Source organism: Oryctolagus cuniculus, chromosome 2 (genome assembly GCF_051225735.1).
Source record: "Oryctolagus cuniculus isolate XC-2025 breed Fujian yellow rabbit chromosome 2, ASM5122573v1, whole genome shotgun sequence".
NCBI classification, from domain to species: domain Eukaryota; kingdom Metazoa; phylum Chordata; class Mammalia; order Lagomorpha; family Leporidae; genus Oryctolagus; species Oryctolagus cuniculus.
This window is the reverse complement of record NC_142868.1, coordinates 182,771,364-182,796,079: the sequence shown is the minus strand read 5'-3', so window position 1 is coordinate 182,796,079 and position 24,716 is coordinate 182,771,364. Positions and strand designations below refer to the sequence as shown.

Sequence of the window (24,716 nt, the reverse complement as noted above, 5' to 3'; positions counted from 1 at the left end):
CCATTAAATGTAAAGTTTATTGGTTCTTAAACTTTATGATAAAGTTCTTTTCAAGCCTTTTAATCATTTCATTGATTTGATTTTATTTCAACCATATCTTCATGTTTTACTGAGATTTTAAGTATTTCGTTCAATCTGTTTTTCCATTTCAAAAGCACCTTTCATAAATGATTCCTTTAAGTAGCAAACTTCTGGAGAGTACAAATTCAGAATGAAAATATGACCATTTCTAAGAGCTAACCAATCTCAGATCTAAAATTATATAAAGAAGCATGTCATTTATTGACAGAAATTTACTTGTGCAATGTCCTGTCTTCTGTTCCGACAGGGCGGTGGCTTAGACGTGTTATCCGACAGATTTCCACCTCAACAAGCAGCAGCACCTTTGATGATGGAAGAGAGACCCAACCTTTATTCCCAGCCGTACTCCTCTCCTTCCCCGACCGCCAGTCTCCCGAGCCCTTTCCAAGGCATGGTCAGGCAGAAGCCTTCGCTGGGGACTGTGCCTGTCCAGGTGACACCTCCACGAGGGGCGTTTTCTGCCGGCATGGGCATGCAGCCCAGGCAGACTCTCAGCCGACCTCCGGCTGCACCTAACCAACTTCGACTTCAGCTGCAACAGAGGTTACAGGGGCAGCAGCAGGTGAGTGCTCTTGTTTAGCAGTTGAGACTTTTCTAAGGTATGTAGCACATTTTTCTTTTATTTCTCCTTTATACATAATTTATTTGCAATTATATTCACTTCAATAAAGATATAAAAATAAAACTTTGGGATCCATCAGGGTACTCTGCTCTGTACATAGAGCCTTAAATTTTCCCTTTTTTTTTCTTCAGGTTTTTTTTAAAAAAAATTTATTAGTATAAAGAGAACAAATTTTGTGTATTTCATAGGTACAATTCCAAGAAGACAACAAGATTTCCCTTTACCCCTCCCTCCCTCCCTCCATCCCCCTGCTTCCTTCTTTTCTTCTCTTTAATTCTTGCAAAACCATAATTTCAATCCACTCTGTAATCACAGGCTTAATACACCACTAAGCACAATATTCCACAAGTAACAAGCAGGAAGAAGGCAGTTCCTCAGACGTATAGACAAGGGCTGAGAACAGTCAGGTCACAGAATGGCCCTTTCATTCCTATACAGTGTTTTGTATTCTATATTAACTACCACATATCAGAGAAAACATATGATATTTGTCTTTTGGGGACTAGAAAACCCCAATACTATATTAAAGGTGTCAAGTGAACTCCCACAGCCTCATGAAGCCCTCAAAGAAGCATTCCTGGTCTGCTAAACCCTTTGATTCAGTTGAAGACTCCTGACTCACAACAGAGCACTTTCAGACTTGTACCTTGAAAGCTAGTTGATTTTTGTTTTCTGGGATATAAATTATTGAAATAATAATAATCATATAATTATTAAATTAATAAAGAGAAATGACTTAGTTTATAAAGTAGAGCATCAAGAAATATTATTAATGATTGCTGGGACAGAAATTAATGTTTGGAATTGGAGACTGACGCCTAGTGGTATTATCATATTAGGAGAGTGGTGGAGGGGATGGTTTGAGGCCTGGGAATTGTGAGAAAGTGAGTAGACAGTGAAAGTTGCTGCTGCACTTTGTGTTCTTTAAATCTCAGGGAGGCATATGCAGAGTTCTGGTGGCCTTGGTAGCCAACAGAGTGAAATGTTCACGTTGTTCACGTTGAAGCAACACAGAATTTTGGGCTCACTATGTTTGTGGGTTTTTTTTGTTTGTTTTTTGTTTGTTTGTTTGTTTGTTTTGCCAGGAAGAGTTAGACAGTGAGAGAGAGAGCCAGAGAGAGAGTTATAGACAGTGAGAGAGAGACAGAGAGAAAGGTCTTCCTTCCGTTGGTTCACTCCCCTAATGGCCGCTACAGCCAGCGCTGCACCGATCTGAAACCAGGAGCCTCGTGCTTCCTCCCAGTCTCCCATGTGGGTGCAGGCACCCAAGCACTTGGGCCATCCTCCACTGCCTTCCTGGGCCACAGCAGAGAGCTGGACTGGAAGAGGAGCAACCAGGACAGAACCGGCGTCCCAACCGGTACTAGAACCCAGTGTGCCTGCACCACAGGCCGAGGATTAGCCAAGTGAGCTGCGGCGCCGGCTGCTCACTGTGTTTTAAATCCCCAGATATGTTAGCAAACAACAAGAACTCAGACTGCCACAGAAGACAGTAACTGCCACCTAACAAGCTGCTTCATCCAGGCCTACTCTGGGTTTTGGGCCACAAGTTCTTGCAGTTTGAGGGGCGGTGGGTTCAGCTCTACTTGTGTTTCAGGCACAAGTTGTTTTACACGTGTGTCCACCTACAGGCTTTCTGAGATCTGTTCTGGCCAAGGCTTGTCTCAGTCAGTCTGAGTCTCACTTAAGGTGCTTTCAGCCACAGTCAACTCCAAATAGTAAAACAATGAGAGAATATTCTGACTCAGATGTTAAGTTAATCCACAATAGAGACAGGTCAAGGTGAGGTTGTTTTGGAGGTTCAGGTGTGTTATAAAGGACCCCATTCTTTTTATCTTTTTCCTCTGCAATTCCTGGCATGCCATGGTTACAAGCATCACATGCAAGCAGACCTCCAACTACCAGGAGAGAATAGATTGTTTGTTTCTTATGTATCTCTTTTCCCATGTCATCAAGTTTTTCCCAGAGGCTCTCTTCCTCCCCAACTCTACTCCACCCACCCACCCCCCAAAAAAAGACAAAAAGGAAAAAGAAAATACAAGGGGAGACAGTGCTGCATGTCTGGCCGGCTAGAACTGTCACACTCATGCCCTTAAGTAATTGTTGACAAGATCTGATTCAGTACTCCTGGATCACCCCTTGAGTCACATGTTTTGGGATGGTCAGCTAAACAAAATTGTGTTTGTCATCAAGGAAGAAAGAGTAACAGGTGTAGGTTAGCATAACAATACCTGATACAATTAAGACATTGTTCACACTTGGGATTAGTGAATGGGGATGGTATACCCACTCTTGTCTGAAATTCTGGTAAACAACACTATGCGTATTTCAAGTGAATGAATATGCATATAAAAAATTTAGATGTCAGTCAAGGGATGGACATTTGGTACAGGGTTAAGATGCCACTTGGGATGCCTGCATCCCATGTTAGAGTGCCTGGTCTAAGACCTGGCTCCACTTGGGGTCCAGCCTTCCACTAATGCACACCCTGGGAGACAGCAGTGATGAGCCAGGGTGACTCCACGTGCTAGAGCTGGATTGCTGTCCCCTTTCTCCTGACATCAAACTCACCCAGTCCCAGCTCTTGTGGGCCTTGGAGAGCAAATCAGCAGGTGGAAGATGTCCATCAGTCTGCCTCTGTCTCTCTGCCTCTCAAATAAATAAAAATATTTTTAAAAATTCAGTCATATAGCATCTATTTGGAGACACAGAAAGCAAGCATGAGGGAAAAGTTACATTCAATTCATATAGCTACTTATATAGAAAATCTGAGAGAACCTACAATTAAAACAGAGTTTCAATGAGGTTTTTAGATAAAAGAACAAGAAACAAAAATTAATGGCAATATTTTTTACTAGCAATAATCAATTAGAACATATAGCTTCCAAATATATTCATAATGTATAAAACTTAGAAAAGTATAAATCATAATTGAAAACCAGAAAGAAGATTGAAAGAAAAGATATTCCTAAATTGAAAGACTATCACAAAGATGGCAATCATTCTAAAATTAATCATTAAGTTCAGTGGAATTCCAGCAAGATCTCAGCTTGAAATTCAACTAATATTAAATTTTTTTCAGTAGTATCAATATAGTTTTGAAGGAAAATTAAGGCAAACTTGCGTTACCAAATACCAAGATTTAAAACAAAGTCTTAAATAATGTGGAACTAGCATAAGGATAGACAGTTCTACCAGTTACAGCATAATAGCCCATCCCTGGACATATTTGGGAACTTAATAAGGGACAGGGGTAGCAACTGGTGGGAAGAGGATTGCCTGTGTAACAAATGCAATAAATGTAATGAATTAGATTCTATCTCATATAATACAGAAAAATAAAATTCTAGATGTTTTAGTAACCTGAATGTGAATGTGAGGATCTCTCTATGGCCTCTTTTTAAAAAAATGACATAAAAGGTTAATATTTTCTTTTGAATTTAAAATGTATAAGATAGAAGACAGCATAAACAAGGTTCTAAGCCATCCCACAGACTCAGAAGATACTGGCAAGCCCGTATAACCGGGAAAGAATACATCAGGTTTGTAATGTGGTATTCATAAGGCACTTACGTGATTGGATTCATGTCCCCTACTCTCCCTCTTCTAAAACACTCAGGAGACTGAGCAAGAATTCATCACAGTGCCCAAGACTTGAGAAGAGACTGAAAGAGACATACTCGAATCTACAACGTAGTTTGTTTCCTTTTAATGAACGTTAAGAAGATCAGTTTAAAATTAGATATGGGAAAACAACTTAAATTTAAAAAATTAAAGGATAGATATGATTTCTTGGCTCTAAGTATATCTCACTGACTGGAATATGGTACACAGGAGTAAAAATATTCTTGACATTTTAGATTTGATTATACAGTATGAGTAGTCCCTAGGTTGGGGAGGGAGATTAAAAACATTCTGAAAACTAGTGTGGTTGCGCTGCCTGAAACTTTGTAGCACAGCAGGTTAACCTAATGCTTGGGGTACTGACACCCCATTCTGGAACACTGGTTTAAGTCCCAGATAGTCTGCTTCTGATCCAGCTTCCTGCTGTTGCACCTGGCCCTTCACTGTTGTTCTGCCTCTAAAATAAATTAACCATTAAAAAAAAAAAAAAAAAAAAACCAGCAAAAATGAAAGGAAAAGCTGGTAATTAGAACATAATATAGAGGCCAGCTCTGTGGCGTAATGGGTAAAGCTGCTGCCTGCAGCATATGGACACTGGTTCAAGTCCCAGCTGCTCCACTTCCAATCCAGCTCTCTGCTATGGCCTGGGAAAGCAGTGGAGGATGGCCCAAGGCCTTGGACCTGTGCACCCATGTGGGAGACCCGGAAGAGGCTCCTGGCTCCTGGCTTTGGATTGGCTCAGCTCTAGCCATTGAGGCCATCTGGGGAGTGAACCAGCGGATGGAAGACCTCTCTCTCTCTCTCTCTCTCTCTCTCTCTGCCTTTTAAATAAATAAATAAATCTTAAAAAAAAAAAAAAACACAAAAAAACACCTTTTTTTAAAAAGGAACATAATATAACCATATAAGCCTTTAGGTATAGTGTCTACTTACACCTCAAATGAGCAAAGACCCAATAAATGTATCCACTATACCAATAAATGACTTTTAAAGTTTGAGAAAAGAACAGCAGCAAAAATAGGTAGATCTACTGCTTACAGAAGATGGTGTGAAATTGGCTAATGAAAAATACAATTCTGCTTCAGTTTTGTTTTCTTTCTAGCAAAGACTGTACTGTCAAGAGAAGAATTTAAAGAGGGAATAACAGTTGAAACAGATAAATACGGTATACTTCATCACCTTACAACAAGTCCAAATATGTTATGTGTTAGTGTACTGAAGGAATCACATATCTGGTAAAGGAACCACCCTTGATAATTTATGTGTATTATAGAAAATAGAAGGACCTTGTGGCCAGCATTGTGGTGCAGCGGGTTAAGCTGCCACCTGCTCTGTCGGCATCCCACATGAGCATCTGCTCAAGTCCTGGCTGCTCCCTGCTGATGTGCCTGGGAAAGCAGTGGAATATAGCCCAAGTCTTCCTGGCTTTGGCATGGGCCAGCTGTGACAATTCTGGGTGTGCCCAGTGGGTGGAAGATATTTCTCTCTGGCCCCCCCAAATCTGTAACTCCGCCTTTCAAATAAGTCTTTAAAAAGGAGGGGGGAAGACAGAAGGAGGGAGGGAGGGAGGAAGAAAAGGAAGGAAAAGAGGAAGGGAAAAGGAAAGATAGAAATAGAAGCAAAATGCAGAAAAAGTAGATTTCACCTCCGAATTTCTGGCAATGAAAACTATTAGGAGAATAAGCTGCTTTAAAGAACACATTATCGGGGCCGGCGCCGCGGCTCACTAGGCTAATCCTCCGCCTTGCGGCGCCGGCACACCGGGTTCTAGTCCCGGTCGGGGCGCCGGATTCTGTCCCGGTTGCCCCTCTTCCAGGCCAGCTCTCTGCTGTGGCCAGGGAGTGCAGTGGAGGATGGCCCAGGTGCTTGGGCCCTGCACCCCATGGGAGACCAGGAAAAGCACCTGGCTCCTGGCTCCTGCCATCGGATCAACGCGGTGCGCCGGCCGCAGCGCGCCAGCCGCGGCGGCCATTGGAGGGTGAACCAACGGCAAAGGAAGACCTTTCTCTCTGTCTCTCTCTCTCACTGTCCACTCTGCCTGTCAAAAAAAAAAAAAAAAAAAAAAAAAAACAAAAAAAAGAACACATTATTGGGGGCCGGCACCATGGCTCACTTAGTTAATCCTCTGCCTTGCAGCGCCAGCATCCCATATGGGTGCTGGGTTCTAGTCCTGGTTGCTCCTCTTCCAGTCCAGCTCTCTGCTGTGGCCCAGGAAGGCAGTGGTGCTTGGGCCCTGCACCCGCATGGGAGACCAGGAGGAAGCACCTGGCTCCTGGCTTCAGATCAGCGCAGCGCCAGCCGTAGCAGCCATTTGGAGAGTGAACCAACGGAAGGAAGACCTTTGCCTCTGTCTCTCTCTCTCTCTCTCTCTCTCTCACTGTCTAACTCTGTCACAAACAAACAAACAAAAAAACACATTATTTTGGCAAGATTTTGTGCTCTTGCTGGATCAGACTTTCTCAACATCAACACTTAATTGTTTGGGACTGGGGAGTTGTCCTGTGTGTTGAAGGGTGTTTTACAGCATCCCAGGCCTCTTCCAGCTACACATTTAGTAGCATCCCCTCCTCAAGTTGTCACCTTCAAAAATGTCTTCAGACATTGCTGATGTTCCTTTGAGGGCAGAACCACTCCTGGTTGAGAATTTCTGGACTTGATGACCATCTTTAAGGCTTCCTGTAGAAAGACTTCTTGGTAAGGCTTCGGGGAAAAGCCCATTCCTGCAGACCAAGTGACAGCCAGCCTGCCCTGTGTTTGTTCTTGTTTTATATGTGTAGGTGGGGTTTGTATTCTTCCACCAGCCTTAAGTCCAAAATTTTCTTCTGTACTATACAACAGGTCTTTTTTGAAAAATAGTACTCAGTTTATTTTTTTTTAAAGATTTATTTATTTGAAAGAGTTACACAGAGAAGAGAGGCAGAGAGAGAGAGAGAGAGAGAGGTGTCTTCCATCCAATGGTTCACTCCCCAAATGGCTGCAATGGCCGGAGCCGCGCGGATCCGAAGCCAGGAGCCAGGAGCTTCCTCTGGTCTCCCACGTGGGGGCAGGGGCCCAAGGACCTGGGCCATCTTCTGCTTTCCCAGGCCACAGCAGAGAGCTAGACAGGAAGTGAAGCATCCAGGTCTCGAACCGGCACCCATCTTGGTTTATTTTAAAATTTAGTCAGGAAAAATTGCATTAGAGTTTTTACTTAGTTATGTAACATCATGTAAATGTGATCGTGCTATTAAATTATTGTTAAGCATATTAAGTATAGTTCATTTATTTTCAGCAAGCCTTTTGATATGGCTTTTAAAAAAATTTATTTATTTATTTATTTGAAAGACAGAATTAGAGAGAGAGGTAGAGACAGAGAGAGAGGTCTTCTGTCTACCGGTTCACTCCCCAGATGGCCACAACAGCCAGAGCTGCACCAGTCCAAAGCCAGGAGCCAAGAGCTTCCTCCAGGTCTCCCATGCAGGTGCCAGGGCCCAAGCACTTGGACCACACCCTCCACTACCATCCCAGGCCATAGCAGAGAGCTGGATTGGAAGAGGAGCAGCCGGGACTTGAACCAGTGCCCATATGGGATGTTGGTGCTTTAGGTCAGGGCATCCACCGCTGCACCACAGCACCGGCTCCGGCGCACCGTGCTGATCCGAAGGCAGGAGCCAGGTGCTTCTCCTGGTCTCCCATGGGGTGCAGGGCCCAAGCACTTGGGCCATCCTCCACTGCACTCCTGGGCCACAGCAGAGAGCTGGCCTGGAAGAGGGGCAACCGGGACAGAATCCGGCGCCCTGACCGGGACTAGAACCCGGTGTGCCAGCACCGCTAGGCAGAGGATTAGCCTAGTGAGCCGCGGCGCCGGCCCTTTATAGACTTTAAGAAGTACCAACTTCTCCCCTCCAAAGGCTAATTTTCTTTTAAAGATTTATTTTATTTATTTGAAAGGCAGAGTTACAGAGAGACTTGAACAGGCACCCATACGGGGTGCCAGCTTCACTGGCAGAGGCTTTACCCACTACACCACAAGGGTAATATTTCCTGGCCCCAAAGGCTAATATTTCCAAGGAGGCAGAGATTATAGTGATCCTTTTTGGAAGGCTTCATAGGGGAAAGTTGAGCCTGACCTGGTTGTTAGAAAATAGATAGAATTTGAGTACTCTGAAGGGCCGTGTCGAGGTGGGACTGATGTACACAGTACTTAAGTTGCACACAGAGTTAAAGGAAGGGAAAAATGTACCAGGGTGATTTTAAGGGCAGAAATAGACTAAGTTTCTTATTCCAGAAAGTGCTTGTAGATTTCCATTGTTTAGAATATTTCCTTCTGTTGAAAAAATCATGATACTGCCTAGCAAACATCTTTTCTTTGTCCTCTCTCATTTCATTTTCACATTATCTCACAATTCAAAGAATATATAAAGCTATAAGTTTGGGATCCCAAGTCACACTCTGCCTGCAGTTTTCCTTCTCCTCATCACTAAATACTAATCTATGTTCACTCTCCTCATTTCCTTTGCTCTTGTTTTTATACTCGTTCTCGGCCTTACGTTAACTTCTTGCCACCTGACATTCTCATTCCTTAGACTCCGCTGAGTTGACTTACGATCCGTTCCCCACCTCCTGTCCCTGGGCTGAGGTAGATGCACCCGCTGTGTTGCTATAGATGTCTCCATCTATCCAAGTACAGTCCTGCGCATTGCAGTTGAGTGTTGACCTCCGTCACTCAATAGGGAATTCCCAGGAAATAGGAACCTGCTCCCAACTTGATGAAGTTATCTTTTTTTTTTTTTTTTTTTTTTTGACAGGCAGAGTGGACAGTGAGAGAGAGAGACAGAGAGAAAGGTCTTCCTTTGCCATTGGTTCACCCTCCAATGGCCGCCGCGGCCAGTGCGCTGCAGCCGGGGCACCGCGCTGATCTGATGGCAGGAGCCAGGTGCTTATCCTGGTCTCCCATGGGGTGCAGGGCCCAAGCACTTGGACCATCCTCCACTGCACTCCCTGGCCACAGCAGAGAGCTGGCCTGGAAGAGGGGCAACCGGGACAGAATCCGGCGCCCTGACCGGGACTAGAACCCGGTGTGCCGGCACCGCAAGGCAGGGGATTAGCCGGCTGATAAAGTTATCTTAAATATACAAGTATTTTTGATACATCTTTGCAAAATTACCTTGGGTTATTTAAACACTTGTTGGTCTTTTGAGTTTAGGAAGAGTGTAGGTTTTGGAACAAAGCATCCCCTTGACTTTTAAGCTATAATGTTGGTATCTTTATTTTTGAAGTGAGTAAGAATGTTTTATCCTATACCACAATTCCTGAAAGTTATAATCTTAATCTTTGTATTATATATTTTTTTCCCAAAAAATAGATTTGTTTTCCTATCTGAGTCAGAAAGTAAACAAAACCAGAATTAAGAGTTGATCTGTTTGATGATGAGAGATTTAATCATTGTTCAGAGTTCTTTGGATTCTCTTATAAATCTTTAATAAGCTTTCCGTTTATGTATAGTGTAATAAATATATTGGTATGTAAATAGTCAATGTGGTTTAAATATGATTTATAAACTACTGTATAAACAAAATAACATTGTTACTATCATCTCTCTGAACAGTTCAGTCTTAGCAAATTATTAAGAAATGTCTTGAGCTATAATTGGTTTACAAGGAAACCTCACTTCCAGGGATTCTTATTTTATTTCATTGACAGGTAAAATTAAGGCATCCTGTGACCTAGAACCTAATACTTATCTAGACTAGTCTTCCAAATGAATGTTTCATAGACAATTGTTCTGGCAGGTAGATGTTGCTGGTTACAAGTCAGGGAAAAGCGGGTTTGTGATAAATAAGTTCATAGTATATCCTCTTCTTGAGATCCACCGTGTGCTTTGGACAATTAAAGGCTCATAAAATTGCTGCAGCAATAAATCTGTTTCACCTTGTATAACCCATCGTTTCCAGTACTTCATCCAGCTCAGCATCCTACTTTCCTGGCACATCTATTAATATCCTGCAGAACAATGTTCTTTAGAACACCAATTTGGGAAATGCTGGTCTAAAGTAATTACTTTTTCTTGTTAAATAAGTGGTCCATTTTTCAGACCATTTGTTTCTTATATAATTCTCTCCAACTAATGATACCATGTTGGATTTTCCAAAAATATGTAGCTGCCACACATAGTATCTCCAAGTAAGTGTACCCTCCAAGTACCTTGATTTTCCATTCATTTTTTCAAACATTTATTGAATGTACCCTTCATGCACACTTGCTGTGTTATTTAGAATATGTTAAGATCTAGGGCTAATATTTCTTTTCCTTCATTATTGAACTTATCAATAAATGTTGGGGATTATTAGCCTTCTAGCAAATAAGTATGGTAAATAATCTTACTAAACCTACAATGCCAAAACTTTTTAGAAATCAATTAGAATTATGTGTTACTCTATATGGCTATTTTTGTATTCGTGAGTATTAATCTATTTCATTATTTCTATTCTCTCTAGTTGATACATCAGAATCGGCAAGCTCTCTTAAATCAGTTTGCAGCAACAGCTCCTGTTGGCATCAATATGCGATCAGGCATGCAGCAACAAATTACACCTCAGGTAATGTGAGAAAGCCAGTGTCTCTCCCCAGCCCGGGCAGTGTTTCTGAAGTATTGACTTGAATGTTTTTGAAATGATCTGCGAGTTGATCTTTTAATGATGTTTGCAGTGTAGTTTAGTTCTAGAGTGAATTAATCATCTGCTTGTAATACCTCTTACTGATATTTGATCTAAAGCCAAGAGTTCTTTTTTGGTGTTATTGTCAGTGTTATTGGGTATCAGATGAGCAATAGAAGACTCTCATTGATAAGTTGAATAGCACCAGTAATAAGAAGCCTGTGGCAGAAAACTGTGAATGGTACCTGAAACCTGATCAAAACCCAGTCACCTTGCTCAGGTGTCTTTCCAACCCCGTGTGCTCTGCCTGGTCTCAACATCTGCATTTTCTGCCTTTTATCTATTTTAAAGCTCCACGTATATAAACTCAGAGCCACTAGAACTGTAAACATAAAAAGAACTGGGTAGTCTTCTAAATGCTGTCTAGTACTCCCTACTTTACTTCTACACTTACTTTAATATTTTTTCTTCAACTGCTTATTTAACCAAGTTGACACAAAAATTGGGAGATAAGAAATTGAGATGATTCAAACAAAACTCTTGTGTCCTCCATAAAATGGACCTAAATGGGTTTGGGGCAGACCCAGGCAAGTCAACACTAACAACAAGGACACATATTGACAGAAGCTGCTGGCAGCAAAGGTATTGGCATCTTCATGGGTCCAGATTTGAGTTTTTCTGTCTCATAAACTGTAAATCTCAGTGTTACCTCATTCAGGAATAATCAGGTTGTCAGGAAACAAGACCTCACTTTTGCAATTCACTTAAAATGATTTCTATCAAAAAGTCCTATCTCGCAGTTTCTTCAAGAGCAGACTGGATCTGCAGATTGAATGCTCCCTTTCTGAAATGCTTGGTCTCAAACGCATTTTAGATTTTGGGTCTTTTTCAAGATTTTGGAATATGTGTATTTGCCCAATGAGATAACTTTTTGATAGGAATGAAACTCACTTCTATTTCACATATCCCTTGTACACAGAACCAGAAGGTCATTTCATACAGTAATGTTTGGTGTGCCCACATTTGAACCATGACTCATGCCATTTTGTCACTCAGAATATTTCAGATTGGGGAAGATGTCAAGTTTCAGGTTTGGGAGTTCAAGATGTTGTAAGTTGCAAGCTTAATCTTAATGGAGCTGTACGCCTTAGTCAGCCCCAGTCTGAACTGACGTTTCCCGAGGGAAGCTTTAATGCTGTGCCATGTTGCTTTGAATGTTAACCAGAAAAGTGATTTCATCCTAGTTTACCACTTCTTTCCTTGTCCAAAATGGTGTGATCATTATCATATCAGTTCCACTAATGTCTGGAGTTGTCTTAAGCTGCAGTCATTACATAAATAGCTGTTTCCATTTGTTTTTGTTCACTATTTTATTTCTAATTAATTGTTTACTTTTTAAGTGATAATTTGTTAGGCATTGGCTCCTGGATTTTTAGTTCTTCCTTTTTAAGTAGTATTTGTAGGTTTTTGTTTTATAAAGATAGCATGTGTTCATTGTAGATATCCTTGAAAAATACAGAAAAGTAAAATGAAGAATATTTAAATTACTTATAATTAAATTTTAACCATATAAGTAAAGTAGGACAAATTATCTTAGAAAAAGGGGGAAACTGAGTTTCCCTATACTAAAAATGCACTAAAGTTTTTGGAAATAAAAGAGAAAGTCCCTAACAGTGTGATGTCAGACAGGCGTCACCAGCACACGTTCTTTCTCTCCCTGTGGTTCTTCTGACTTCACATTCATCCTGACCTGTATTATCATACAATCAGTACATGCTTTCTTTGACTTCTATAGTTTTATGTGATTTTTGGCTGAAAATTTAGGTTTAACCACAGTAATGGTCAGCTGTTTTTTAGTATTTTTCAACTACTCTTAATCTATAAAGTGCACTTAATTCATTTTGCCTCCTGTGTTATTACTTAGGAGGCTTGTGTTCCTTTTCTGTCTTAGCTTCCCTGTGCTGTGACAGTTGCTCTATACCGTAGTGCCCAAGCCATCAGGTTTTGGCCTGTCAACTCCCCAGGACAGGTGGGGATTATGCTTATAAGTAAAGACTTCTTCCTCCTTCGCAGCCACCCCTGAATGCGCAGATGTTAGCGCAGCGACAGCGGGAATTGTACAGTCAACAGCACCGACAGAGGCAGCTAATTCAGCAGCAAAGAGCCATGCTCATGAGGCAGCAGAGCTTCGGGAACAATCTCCCTCCCTCCTCTGGACTGCCAGTTCAAATGGGGAACCCCCGTCTTCCTCAGGGTGCTCCACAGCAGTTCCCCTACCCACCAAACTACGCCACAAATCCAGGCACCCCACCCGCTTCTACCAGCCCGTTTTCCCAGCTGGCAGCAAATCCGGAAGCATCCTTGGCCAACCGCAACAGCATGGTGAACAGAGGCATGGCAGGAAACATGGGAGGACAGTTTGGCACTGGAATCAATCCTCAAATGCAGCAGAATGTCTTCCAGTATCCAGGATCAGGTATGAGGTCCCACCCTCATGTCCCTTGTGTTGGTAATATACGGTAGTAATGTCCCTGTAGGTGCAGGTCTCTGTCCCAGTGTGTGTCTGTTCACCGACCTGGAGGCAGTGTGCCAAAGGGGAAGCACGCTGGTGGGGGATACGTTAGATCCAGGCTCAGCTCTTGCCACACAGTGCAAATGAAAGATCAAAAATGTAAAAACCTCTGGAAGTCAGAAAGTTGACGGACACTGCAGAGGAAGCTGTAACCATGCAGTGACAAGTTTTGGTGACTCCAATGAGATGTCTGAGATACCCTGCAGAGATTGATTATCCTTAGGTAAATTATTAAAACCAAAAGTCACACAATGAAAAAGCCACATGCAGATTTAGAGTTAATGTACTAAACTCAATTGTCTGAGGAGGACATTTGTTAGATTATCACAGAGGTCTATGAGAGAAAGTGAAAAAGAAAAGAAAATGTATGCGGTCCACAAAATGTCAAAAATCTTAGACTTGTCTAAATGATTCTTATAATTTAATCATTCTTGGCTTTCAAGGATGATCCTCAAACCATTCCGCCATTAAGTGGTATTTTTTTAAGGAACATAACTCAGATAGGTAAAATTTAAAATGTAGAATTATTTTAAAGACAGTCCACATAGAAAGAAAATGATAACCAAAAAAGGAAAAAAAAAAACCTCTAGAAGCATAAACGAATGTTTTCTATACTAAATCACAATTATTTACCAGAGACTAATAACATATCAGAGGAACCAGGAAAATGTATAGCTTTATTTATATAATCTTTACCAAATAAAAAAGTAGTGAAACATTTGGTGAAAGAAAAGAACTGAAGAAAGTCTATGGTTGGTCTACTTTCACAGAAAATTTAAAGTTTTTTAAAATTGTAGCCTGTAAAAAAAAAAATGAGTATATCAATTACATCACATCTCTGACCAGATTACCCAAAACAGAGAGAAGTCATATTAACAGTAACAGAACACAGTAGAATATTATACAAATCTATACAAGTACATTTACAAAGATACATTAAGGACATAGAAACATGCTTATGTTATATTGACTACAGAAAAAAGCAGGTCACAAAAATTATGCACAATTTTCTAGAGGAACATTTGGAAGAATTATGTTAAATATGAACAACCGAATGATGACATCCTGAAGTCAGTGTTTGGCTTAGCAATTCAAGTCCCTATCAGAGTTTCACCATGCTTTTTTGAGGAAATTGTCAGGCTAACCCTAAGATGAAAATGGAAATGCTAGAGACTTAGATTAGCCAAAATGATTCTCAAAAAGAACAAAATTGAATAACTCCTCAATTTCAAAAATTATTACCCTACAGTTAAGATCAAGACAACATAGTACTGGTAGAAATTTAAGTATATAGATTTCTGCAGCAGAAAAAAAGTCCAGAAATAAACTCTTTTATGAACAGTTGATTTGCAGTATAGTTACATTAATGATAAGCACTATCCTAAGTAGAAACAAACTATTGAGAACTGCTACAAAATGATTGAGCCTTAGAAACAGTATGCTAAGTGAAAGAAGCCAGCTAGGCCAGTGCCGCAGCTCACTTGGCTAATCCTCCGCCTGCAGCGCCGGCACCCCAGGTTCTAGTCCCAGTCGGGGCGCCGGATTCTGTCCCAGTTGCCCCTCTTCCAGGCCAGCTCTCTGCTGTGGCCAGGGAGTGTAGTGGAGGATGGCCCAAGTGCTTGGGCCCTGCACCCCATGGGAGACCAGGAGAAGCACCTGGCTCCTGCCTTTGGATCAGTGCAGTGCGCCGGCCGCAGAGGCCATTGCGGGGTGAACCAATGGAAAAGGAAGATCTTTCTCTCTGTCTCTCTCTCTCTCATTGTCTAACTCTGCCTGTCAAAAAGAAAAAAAAAAGCCAGATACAAAAGACTACATATTATTGTATATTTAAATGAATTGTTCCAAAAATGGCATATCTGTAGAGACAGAAAGCAGATCAGTAGTTGCCTGGGACTAAAGGAGAGAGTAGAATTAATTGTAGACACAAGGGAATTTATTTACTAGAAATTGTGGTTAAAATGAGAAAGTTTCATGTCATATAGACTACTTCTCAAAAGATCTTTAAAAAAAAAAAAAAAAAAAAAAAAGGTAAGAGGAGCCAGAATTTAGTTTAGTAACGATGATGTCAATTAAGACAACTGCAGCCCACATCAGAGTACCTGGCTTTGATACCCAGATCCAGCTCCGGACGCCAGCTTCCCGCTAATGCAGTCCCAGGGAGGCAGTGGTGATGGCTCCAGTAATCGAGTTCATGTCACCCAGGATTGAGTTCCTGGCTCTCAGCTTCAGCCTAGCGCATTCCAGGCCTTGCAGATATTTGAGGAGTGAGCCTGCAATTGGGAGCTGTCTATCAGTCCATCTGTGGGTGTATGTCTGTCTCTGACTCTCTCTCTCTCCCTTTCTCTATCTCTCTGCCTCTCAAATAAATGAATAAATAAAAAGATAGGAGAGGGAAGAAGAGCCCATAAGAAAACTAAATAGGAGCGGCAAACAAAGCTTTCTAGTCAGTTTGCATTTTACACAAGTTATTCTGACCTAACTTTTTTCCTTTTTAAGGTATATTTCTTAGACAACTAATTTACCATCTATATTCACAAATGTTTTTACACCTAGAAATTCATGTTAGCAAAAAAAAAAAAAAAAAAAACAGAAAATAAACTGTACTAGGTTCTGCTATATAAATCAGCCTCTTGTCTCTTCACCTGTTTGTACTGAGATTTCCTAATTATTTTAAGGGAATAAATTGTTCTCCCTACTCTTCAATAAAATACTTCTAAGTATATTATGACAAATCCTTCGGGGTCTTTTCTTTTATGGGGTTAATAAGTTTATAGTGTACTCACAGATTAATTTGTGTCAATTTGCAGGAATGGTTCCCCAAAGTGAGGCCAACTTTGCTCCATCTCTAAGCCCGGGGAGCTCCATGGTGCCGATGCCAATCCCTCCTCCACAGAGCTCTCTGCTCCAGCAGACCCCGCCTGCCTCTGGGTACCAGTCACCAGACATGAAGGCCTGGCAGCAAGGAGCCATGGGGAACAACAAGTAAGGGGCAGTCTTTGTGTTCACACATCCCGGTACTCTGCAGCACGTAGGAACAGCCGTGCCTTCACGGGCTGACTGAATTTTCAGTCTAAATAGAAGGTGATTGGTTCCTGCTATTTGCATAAGGAAGAGCTGAATTTCACGGTATCAGCAAAGGAACATATGTTTAAAGTGTTGAAGAGTCAAATCATCTGTGATTTGTGTGTTTACAATGTAGAAAAAGAAAAGTAATTTAGTGGCCTTTTTGGCCTACCCCCAGCACACCTGAAGAGTATGATCTTGTTAATTATGCTACCTTCCTGGAGTAGATGTAGAAATGGGTGCTTACGCCACCTCCTGCCTTCCATATGGACACCAGATTGAGTTCTGGCTGCTCAACTTCCAATCCAGCTCCCTGCCAATGTGCCTGGGAAAGCAGCTGAGGACTGCCCCAAGTGCTTGGCTCCTGCATCCGTGGGGGAGACCCAGATGAAGCTCCTGGCTTCAGCTTTGCCCAGCCCCAGCTGTTGCAGTGTGAACCAGTGGATTGGGGGGCGGGGGGAGTGTCTCTCCCTCTGTCCCTCCCTCTCTCTCTTTCTCTGTAACTCTGCCTTTCAAATAAGTAAAATAAATCTTTTTTTTAAGTCTATATAAGGAGATTTACAAATTTTAGATTATCTAAAGCAAGAATGGCAGACTGCTACAATACAATAGAGCTGAAGTGTGGACACACATTGTGTGTACTTGAGATTGTAGAACAACAGCAAAAGCTCCTAAGGCTTCTTGGGTCCTTCTTAACTTTTTAAGTCTCTAGAATAACAGAGGCCTCAACTTACCCATCGTGCTTAGAATCATCTCAAATGTCACTTTCCTCCAAACCCTGACTTGCTAAACTTTTCACACATCACTTGGATTTCATCAGGATTTTAATTTGGTTATGTCTTGGCTCTAATGACAGGGAAGCCATTTGATCTGACAGCATAATAAGTGAGGCAGTTAAAGTTGAAAACATGAGACCGTATTCTTGTTTAAAGTTCATTGAAAGGTGAGAGAGGAAACCTTCCTGTTCGAGAACTGTGTAGCTCTCAGTAAGGACCATGTTTAATTGGGTAGAAACAGAACCATCTCTGTAGCACTCGGAAGGCCTTGAGTCCCCTAATGTGTTCTGATTCCAGCTTCGTGAACACAGAGGTGATTCTGAGGCCATCATTGTTGAGTACTCTCCACTCCCTTGTCCAGCTCTCTTTGTTCCACTTGAGCCTGCCAAAGTTCTCCCTGGTGAAATCTAACTAAACTCCTGCTCTGCACCTGCACATAAGCACTTACATGCGGCTGGAGGGGCAGCAGTGAGGATGCTGTTGGGACATCTGCAGCCTGTATCGAGGGCCTGATCTGAGAACTGGCTCCTCTGCTTCCAACCCGCTTCCTGCTAATGCACATCCTGGGAGGCAGCAGAGGACGGCTCGAGTGCGTGGGTCTCGGCCACACATTTGGGAGTTCCTGGCTCCTACCTTCACCGGGCCCAGTTCTGGCTGTTGTGTGCACTGGGGAGTAAACCAGTAGATGGAGGATCCGTACCTCTGTCACCCACCTCTCTCTCCCTGACTACCCCAACCGTTGCTTTTCAAATAAAGTATGTATGTATGTGTGTGTGTATATATATATATATATATGGCTTATAAGAAACACAGTCATACTGACAAGTTTCACTAGCTTTTTTTTTTTAAGATTTACTCAGTTTTTTAAAAAAAGAGATTTACTCATTTTTATTTGAAAGGCAGAGTTACAGAGAGAGAGATCTTCCATCTGCAGTTTCAATTGCCAGCCATGTGGGTGGCAGGGGCCCAAGAACTTGGGCCATTTTCCACTGCTTTTTCCAGGCATATTAGCAAGGAGATAAATTGGAAGCAGAGAATTGTTGCTCATATGGGGTGTCAGCATTGCAAGCAGTGCTTATTAATCCACTGTGCCACAATGCTGGCCTCACAATATCCTATTCCTCTGCTCCCCTTTACAGTTGAATTCCCTGAGGCTTTACCTACCTACCTCCTGGCCTCTCCTTGTTGAACCCTCAGGCTTTCATCCCTACCACTGTGCAAACATGTTCTTGTCAAGGTGATTATGTCCTCTGCGATCAAATGCAATGCTTGTCAGTGCATCTGAAATATTTCTTGAAGCTCCTTCTCCATTTGGTTTCTTTTTAAAAAAAAAATTTTTATTTTATTTATTTGGAAGACAGAGTTAGAGATGGAGAGACAGAAAGAGAGGTCTTCCATCCACTGGTTCACTCCCCAGATGGGCACAATGGCCAGAGCTGTGCCGATCCAAAGCCAGGAGCCAGGAGCATTCTCCAGGTCTCCCATGTAGGTGCAGGGGCCCAAGGATTTGGACCATCTTCAACTGCTATCCCAGGCCATAGCAGAGAACTGGATCGGAAGAGAAGCAGCCAGGACTAGAATCAGCGCCCGTATGGGATGCCGGCGCTTCAGGCCAGGGCTTTAACCTGCTGCACCACAGTGCCAGTCCCCTCCATTTGGTTTCTGAAACAACAACTTTCTGTCTTGAGAAAGGCAGCTCTCCCCCTGTCTCAGTGCCTGCCTCTGTGTTTGTGACTCCCAGATTCCTGCACAGCCCAGACAGCTCCCCTGAACACCACAGTGCATGTCCCACTGTCTGCCTGACATTTCCACCTAGAAGTCTGGTAGGCATCTCAAACCTAACATGACAGAAACTGAAGTGACATCTCTAAAAGCTCTCCTCCTGCCTGTGCTCTGTCTCAGTAAATGGCAGGTCTGTTCTTCCAGTTTTTCAGAAGAAAATTTTTTTTCTTTTTCTCACATCAGACACATCAGCAAATCACGTCAGCTTCTTAGAAACTGCCTTCGTACTGTTCCACTTACTCTGTAATGCAAGCCAGCAGCATCTTTCTTCCTGCACCGCTGTGGTTGACTCTTGTCTCCCTTTTTCCACCCTTGCTCCGCTATGGGTTGATCTCTACCTGGTAGCCAGAGTAATGCTTTCAAAACATGTGTGCTAACTGCAGTCCGGCCTAGGCCTGAGAAGCCTTGTATCCCCAGTAGCCTCTGCGCTCATCTGCTGTTCTCATCACTCATCTGCCACGTTGACTTCTGTCCATTCTGTTCCTCACATGAACCAAGCACCTTGCAAACTCAAGCCTCTGCATTTTTCAGTCCCTCTGCTGGAATATTCTTTGCTAAGTGGCCATATGGTTTGCTCTTTCACACTTCAAGTCTCTCCTGAAATGTTGCCTTATTACACTGCCCTAACTATCAGTTCTGAAAATGCATTATCCACCCTGGTCCCTCCTTTCCATGCTTTATTGTTCTCCGTAGTGATTAACCCCTGTGGTAGTCATTATATTTATGGTCTGTCTCCTCCAAGTAGAATATAAGCATCATAAGAGTGAAGACTTTAGGGCCAGCACTGAGGCGCAGCAGGTTAAGCCACCATGTGGGTACCTGCATCCCATATGGACCCCAGTTCACGTCCCAGCTGCTCCGCTTTGATCCAGCTCGCTGCTAATGTGCCTGGGGAGCCAGTGTAGGATGGCCCAAGTCCTTGGACCCCTGCACTCAAGTGGGAGATCCAGAAGAGGTTCCTGAATTTCACCTTGCCCAGCCCTGACCCTTACGGCCATTTGGGGGAGTGAGCCAGCGAATGAAAGACCCCCCCCCCCACCCCTACCCCCCGGCCTTTCAAAACAAGTGAAGATTTTGTTTCTGTTCACTCCGTGTCTCCATCCTCTAGAACAGATGCAGACTCCATGTACAACTACGAAAAGGACGAGTGCAGAGACTCCTATTCCTGAGCCCTTGTTGGATTCCAAGTGTGGATGCAGGGTTTCACTGTGTTTTAGTAGTTCCTGTGAACTCTGATAGTCCCAGATCACTTGGGATAGAAAATAACTACCTCCAGCTCTTAACACGTAAACCTTTACTTATATTTAGTTCATGGGTAGAAGCTTATGAACATGGTAGCCTGTATTAGCACGTTGACCACTAGAGGTGGTAGCCACTCGTTGTCCCTGCCACATGGTTCAGGCTACTGCAGGGAACATGGAGAAACAGCCTCTGCTGCCAGATAACCAAGAGTCTCACTGGTGATGGGTGTAGGTTAGAGAGAAGTAAGAAATACAGCAATCAGAAAGCCAGTGAGTAGAGTGATGTGATGCTCAGAGACAGTTATTTTTGTTACCTGTCTGATGACAAGAGAAAGAAAAAATTAACCCAAACTGAGTCTTGGAAGTGGGTGGTGTTTCTGTGAAGCAAGGAAGTCCTGTTTTTTGTCCTTTTCTTGCTCAGAGTTATTTGACCAATGACTTCTCCCTGCTTAATGCCTGTACAGCAGTCTCCCCTTAAGCCAGGTTTCACTTTCTGAACTCAACTGTGCTCTGAAAATACTAGATGGAAGGGTCCAGAAATAAACTATCGATATGTTTTCCTTTGTACACCACCCTTAGCAGCCAGGTAGAATCTCCTGCCACCCTGCTGCATCCCACGAGGACATGCGTGATCTCTTTATCCTGGGTATCCATGCCGTATGTTTTGAGAGGAAGAGAAAGACTCCATTCACGTAACCTGTAGTATAGTGTGCTGTAAAAACTGTCTTATTTTATAATTAGTTACTGTTAATCTCTTACCTCGCCTAATTTATACGTTCAGCATTGCACACAGTGTGTGCAGGAAGATGCATGGTATATGCAGGGCTGAATACTCCCGCAGTTTCAGGCTTGCAGTTGCGACTCCCCAGGTAAAGGGAAGTAACTGTAATAGCTGTGGGACCCACTGTGGGCCAGGGTTCGCATCCTTCTCTTTAGCTCCAAGTATAGGGGCTGGCAGACCCCTGGTGCTATCCTAACAAAACTCTGATCACTGCCACCGGGCAGGCGGAATAGAGTGAGGGAAAGGTCCTGTGGGCTTTGGGCTTACAGTACCAGTGAGCCCAGCTGTCTTTCCAGGGCCTGGGACAGCAGTGGAACTATCAGCAGGATCAGCTTGAAAGATTGAAGCTAACATATAGTCTCAAATATAAATTTGGCAGGCAGTTAAGCCCTCAGCTTTTTCAGTCAGTATGACATCATTGCAGTCCTTGAGCTTCCTTCCCCACGCGTTAACTTCCAGAGCCTTGCTCCTCACGGTGTGGTTTACGTATCAGCTGGCAAATGGTCATTGTCCAAGGCAGAAACATTCTCATTAGGAAAAGGGCATAGATTAATAGTTTGTTGTTGTTGTTACCTTTAGTTGGAAGCATGCACACTGTACTGAGTTTAATGGTCCACAGATGTATTGTTGACCATTTTCTAACATATAATCTTCTGTGACTGTTTATGTTTTATAATTACTTGGGAGAGAAATTTGCTACTTTGCTTCACACATGATGAATAGGCTGTTTGTTGGCCTGTTAATTTCTGTGTGATTGCCTTCATCTAGCAGCTATAAATGGCAGAACACCCTGCTTACCACCTGAGAACCTGCTGGGAATAGAGAAGCCATTGAGGAGGGAAACTGCTCTTGAATTAAAATTCTAAAATGGGTGGAATTTTACCAGCAGCTTATTGTTAACAATTGTTATAGACTCATAAAATATTCAGTGTTTTGAAGAATTTTGGGAAGACAAAATTTGTATCATTTTCCTTTAGATGTGTATCTCTTGTTTCAGGATTGAAATATACAGTGTCAAGTTGAATTTTCATGGAGTTTATTCCATACTGTTCTCCCTCCTAACATTTGAGATCTTTGTATAGCAACAGTCCAGAACTTGGCCATGAGGAAGGAATTCAGTAAACCAAATGCTCTAAAAATCATAATTGCCCCTGTATTTCATTTCTTGGGAAAAAAAAACATGAAGCTGTGTTCAATTCTGAACAGATCTTTGAAAACTTTAAAAACATTAAATTTTACAATAAGGAGCAAGTGTCTGGCCTTCTGATTAACACACACATTCCATATTGGAGTGTGTGGGGTCAGTACCCAGCTGCAGCTTCCTGCTAACGCAGCCGCCCGGAAGCAGGGGGATAGCCTGGTAATTGGGTTCTTGCTACCCATGTGAGACACCGGAATTGAGTTCCTGGCTCCTGGCTCGAGGCCCAGCCCTTGCCTGGCCTGTCTTTTCAAGTAAATACATATAATTTTTAAATAAATAAATATATTTTCAAATAATAAAAAAACTTCTGATTTCTCTTATTTTATAACAAGTTGAAAGCATCCAGAAACTGAAACCTTGAGAAGTGACATCAAGCTGTAAGACACTGAATAAAAGCTCTCAAAGTTTTAATGTGCAAACATAGTTAGAAATCTTCCTTTCTTTATACCTCCAAAAAATGTGATTCCCTATGGCTGGAGCCAGACTCAATTGTCAGTTCTCTTTTGGGTGGTCTCTGGACTACAGAAAACACTGACATAGAGATAGTAAAATGTATATATAAACGAAAGTCTGAACCGCATCAGTTGCCTGCACTGAGTAGTAACTCATGACCATAATTCATTCATTCACCAGGTGTGACACACAGTGCCCTCTCTATGTCACTTAATAGTGGAGAGAAGGAGTTAGTGGAGCAAGGCACCAGCACTCCCTTCATGCACTCAGTCTAAGCGGATACACAGGCAATCACAATATAAGAATATTATCATTGACTCATTAATTCATTCAACAAGCATTTATTGAGAATATGTGCCTGATACTTTACTTAAATAGTACATGCTCTGTTTTTGTTTTTGTTTTTTAAGATGTATTTATTTACTTGAAAGAGTTACAGAGAGGCAGAGGGAGAGGTCTTCCATCCACTGGTTCACTTCCCAGATGGCCACAACAGCCAGAGCTGTGCCAATCTGAAGCCAAGAGCCAGGAGTTTCTTCCAAGTCTCCCACACAGGTGCAGGGCTTAAGGACTTGGGCCATCTTCTGCTTTCCCAGGCCATAGCAGAGAGCTGGATCAGAAGTGGAGCAGCCAGATCTTCAACCAGCGCCCATACGGGATGCCAGCACTGCAGGCAGTGGCTTTATCCACTATACCACAGCGCCAGCCCCACGTGCTCTGTTTAAGAGAATAAACTAGTATAACAAATTTTAGAATGGTTTTAATGATTAAATGGGTAAACTTCAGTTACCTAGAACATTTACTTATGTGGAAAACATTCGTTCTTAATTGTTCGGCTAACTGGGGCTGAGCATCTCAGATATTCAGCCAGATGGTTTGAAATGAGCTCTTTTTAGTTACTTAGCCCATTGGGCAAACTTCAAGATGTTTCTGAATTATATCTAACTCTTACATATTGTAATAAGATACAATTGTATGTATAATTTAAGGATGTAAAGTATTTCATTTGGAATTCTAGTAATTTTGAAGCAGAACCCTGTCACATTATCCCTGTGTTCATGATCAGTGGATGTAATCTGGATTGTTTTTGAGTTAACAGTGTGTTCAGTCAAGCTGTCCAGAACCAGCCTGCACCTGCACAGCCTGGAGTTTACAACAACATGAGCATCACCGTGTCCATGGCAGGTGGAAACACAGGTGTTCAGAACATGAGTCCAATGATGGGCCAGATGCAGATGAGCTCTCTGCAGATGCCGGGGATGAACGCCGTGTGCCCTGAGCAGGTGAGTGCACGGCTGGCACCCCCTCCACACAGCCGCCACACCGCCCCACAGCTCCCAGTGTGCCCTGAGTAGGTAAGTGCACGGCTGGCACCCCCACACACAGCGCCACACCGCCCCACAGCTCCCACAGTGTGCCCTGAGTAGGTAAGTGCACGGCTGGCACCCCCTCCACACAGCTACCACACCGCCCCACAGCTCCCACGGTGTGCCCTGAGTAGGTAAGTGCACGGCTGGCACCCCCCACACAGCCGCCACACCGCCCCACAGCTCAGTTCTCCACAGAAAATCAGAAACAACCATGATTCTTTATTCTTTCCCACCATCTTTTGAAAATTACTGTCCTTGGCCAGCGCTGTGGCTCACTAGGCTAATCCTCCGCCTTGCAGCGCCAGCACACTGGGTTCTAGTCCCGGTCGGGGCGCCGGATTTTGTCCCAGTTGCCCCTCTTCCAGGCCAGCTCTCTGCTGTGGCCCGGGAGTGCAGTGGAGGATGGCCCAAGTCCTTGGGCCCTGCACCCGCATGGGAGACCAGGAGAAGTACCTGGCTCCTGCCATCGGATCAGCGCGGTGCGCCGGCCGCAGCGGCCATTGGAGGGTGAACCA

At 43.0% G+C, this 24,716-nt stretch overlaps 1 protein-coding gene across 9 annotated transcripts in view; it reads left to right on the top strand.

Moving 5' to 3' along the window:
- The window catches only part of NCOA1 (nuclear receptor coactivator 1), a 262,111-nt gene that overhangs the window by 224,299 nt on the left and 13,096 nt on the right, over positions 1 to 24,716 (top strand). For all 9 annotated transcript variants that reach the window (XM_089326750.1, XM_051843198.3, XM_089326752.1 and 6 more), the window contains 5 exons: positions 329 to 643; positions 10,804 to 10,905; positions 13,036 to 13,438; positions 16,342 to 16,516; positions 23,931 to 24,114. In XM_089326750.1, the coding sequence (XP_089182876.1) occupies positions 329 to 643; positions 10,804 to 10,905; positions 13,036 to 13,438; positions 16,342 to 16,516; positions 23,931 to 24,114 (1,179 nt within the window). The remainder of the gene's footprint in view (positions 1 to 328; positions 644 to 10,803; positions 10,906 to 13,035; positions 13,439 to 16,341; positions 16,517 to 23,930; positions 24,115 to 24,716) is intronic.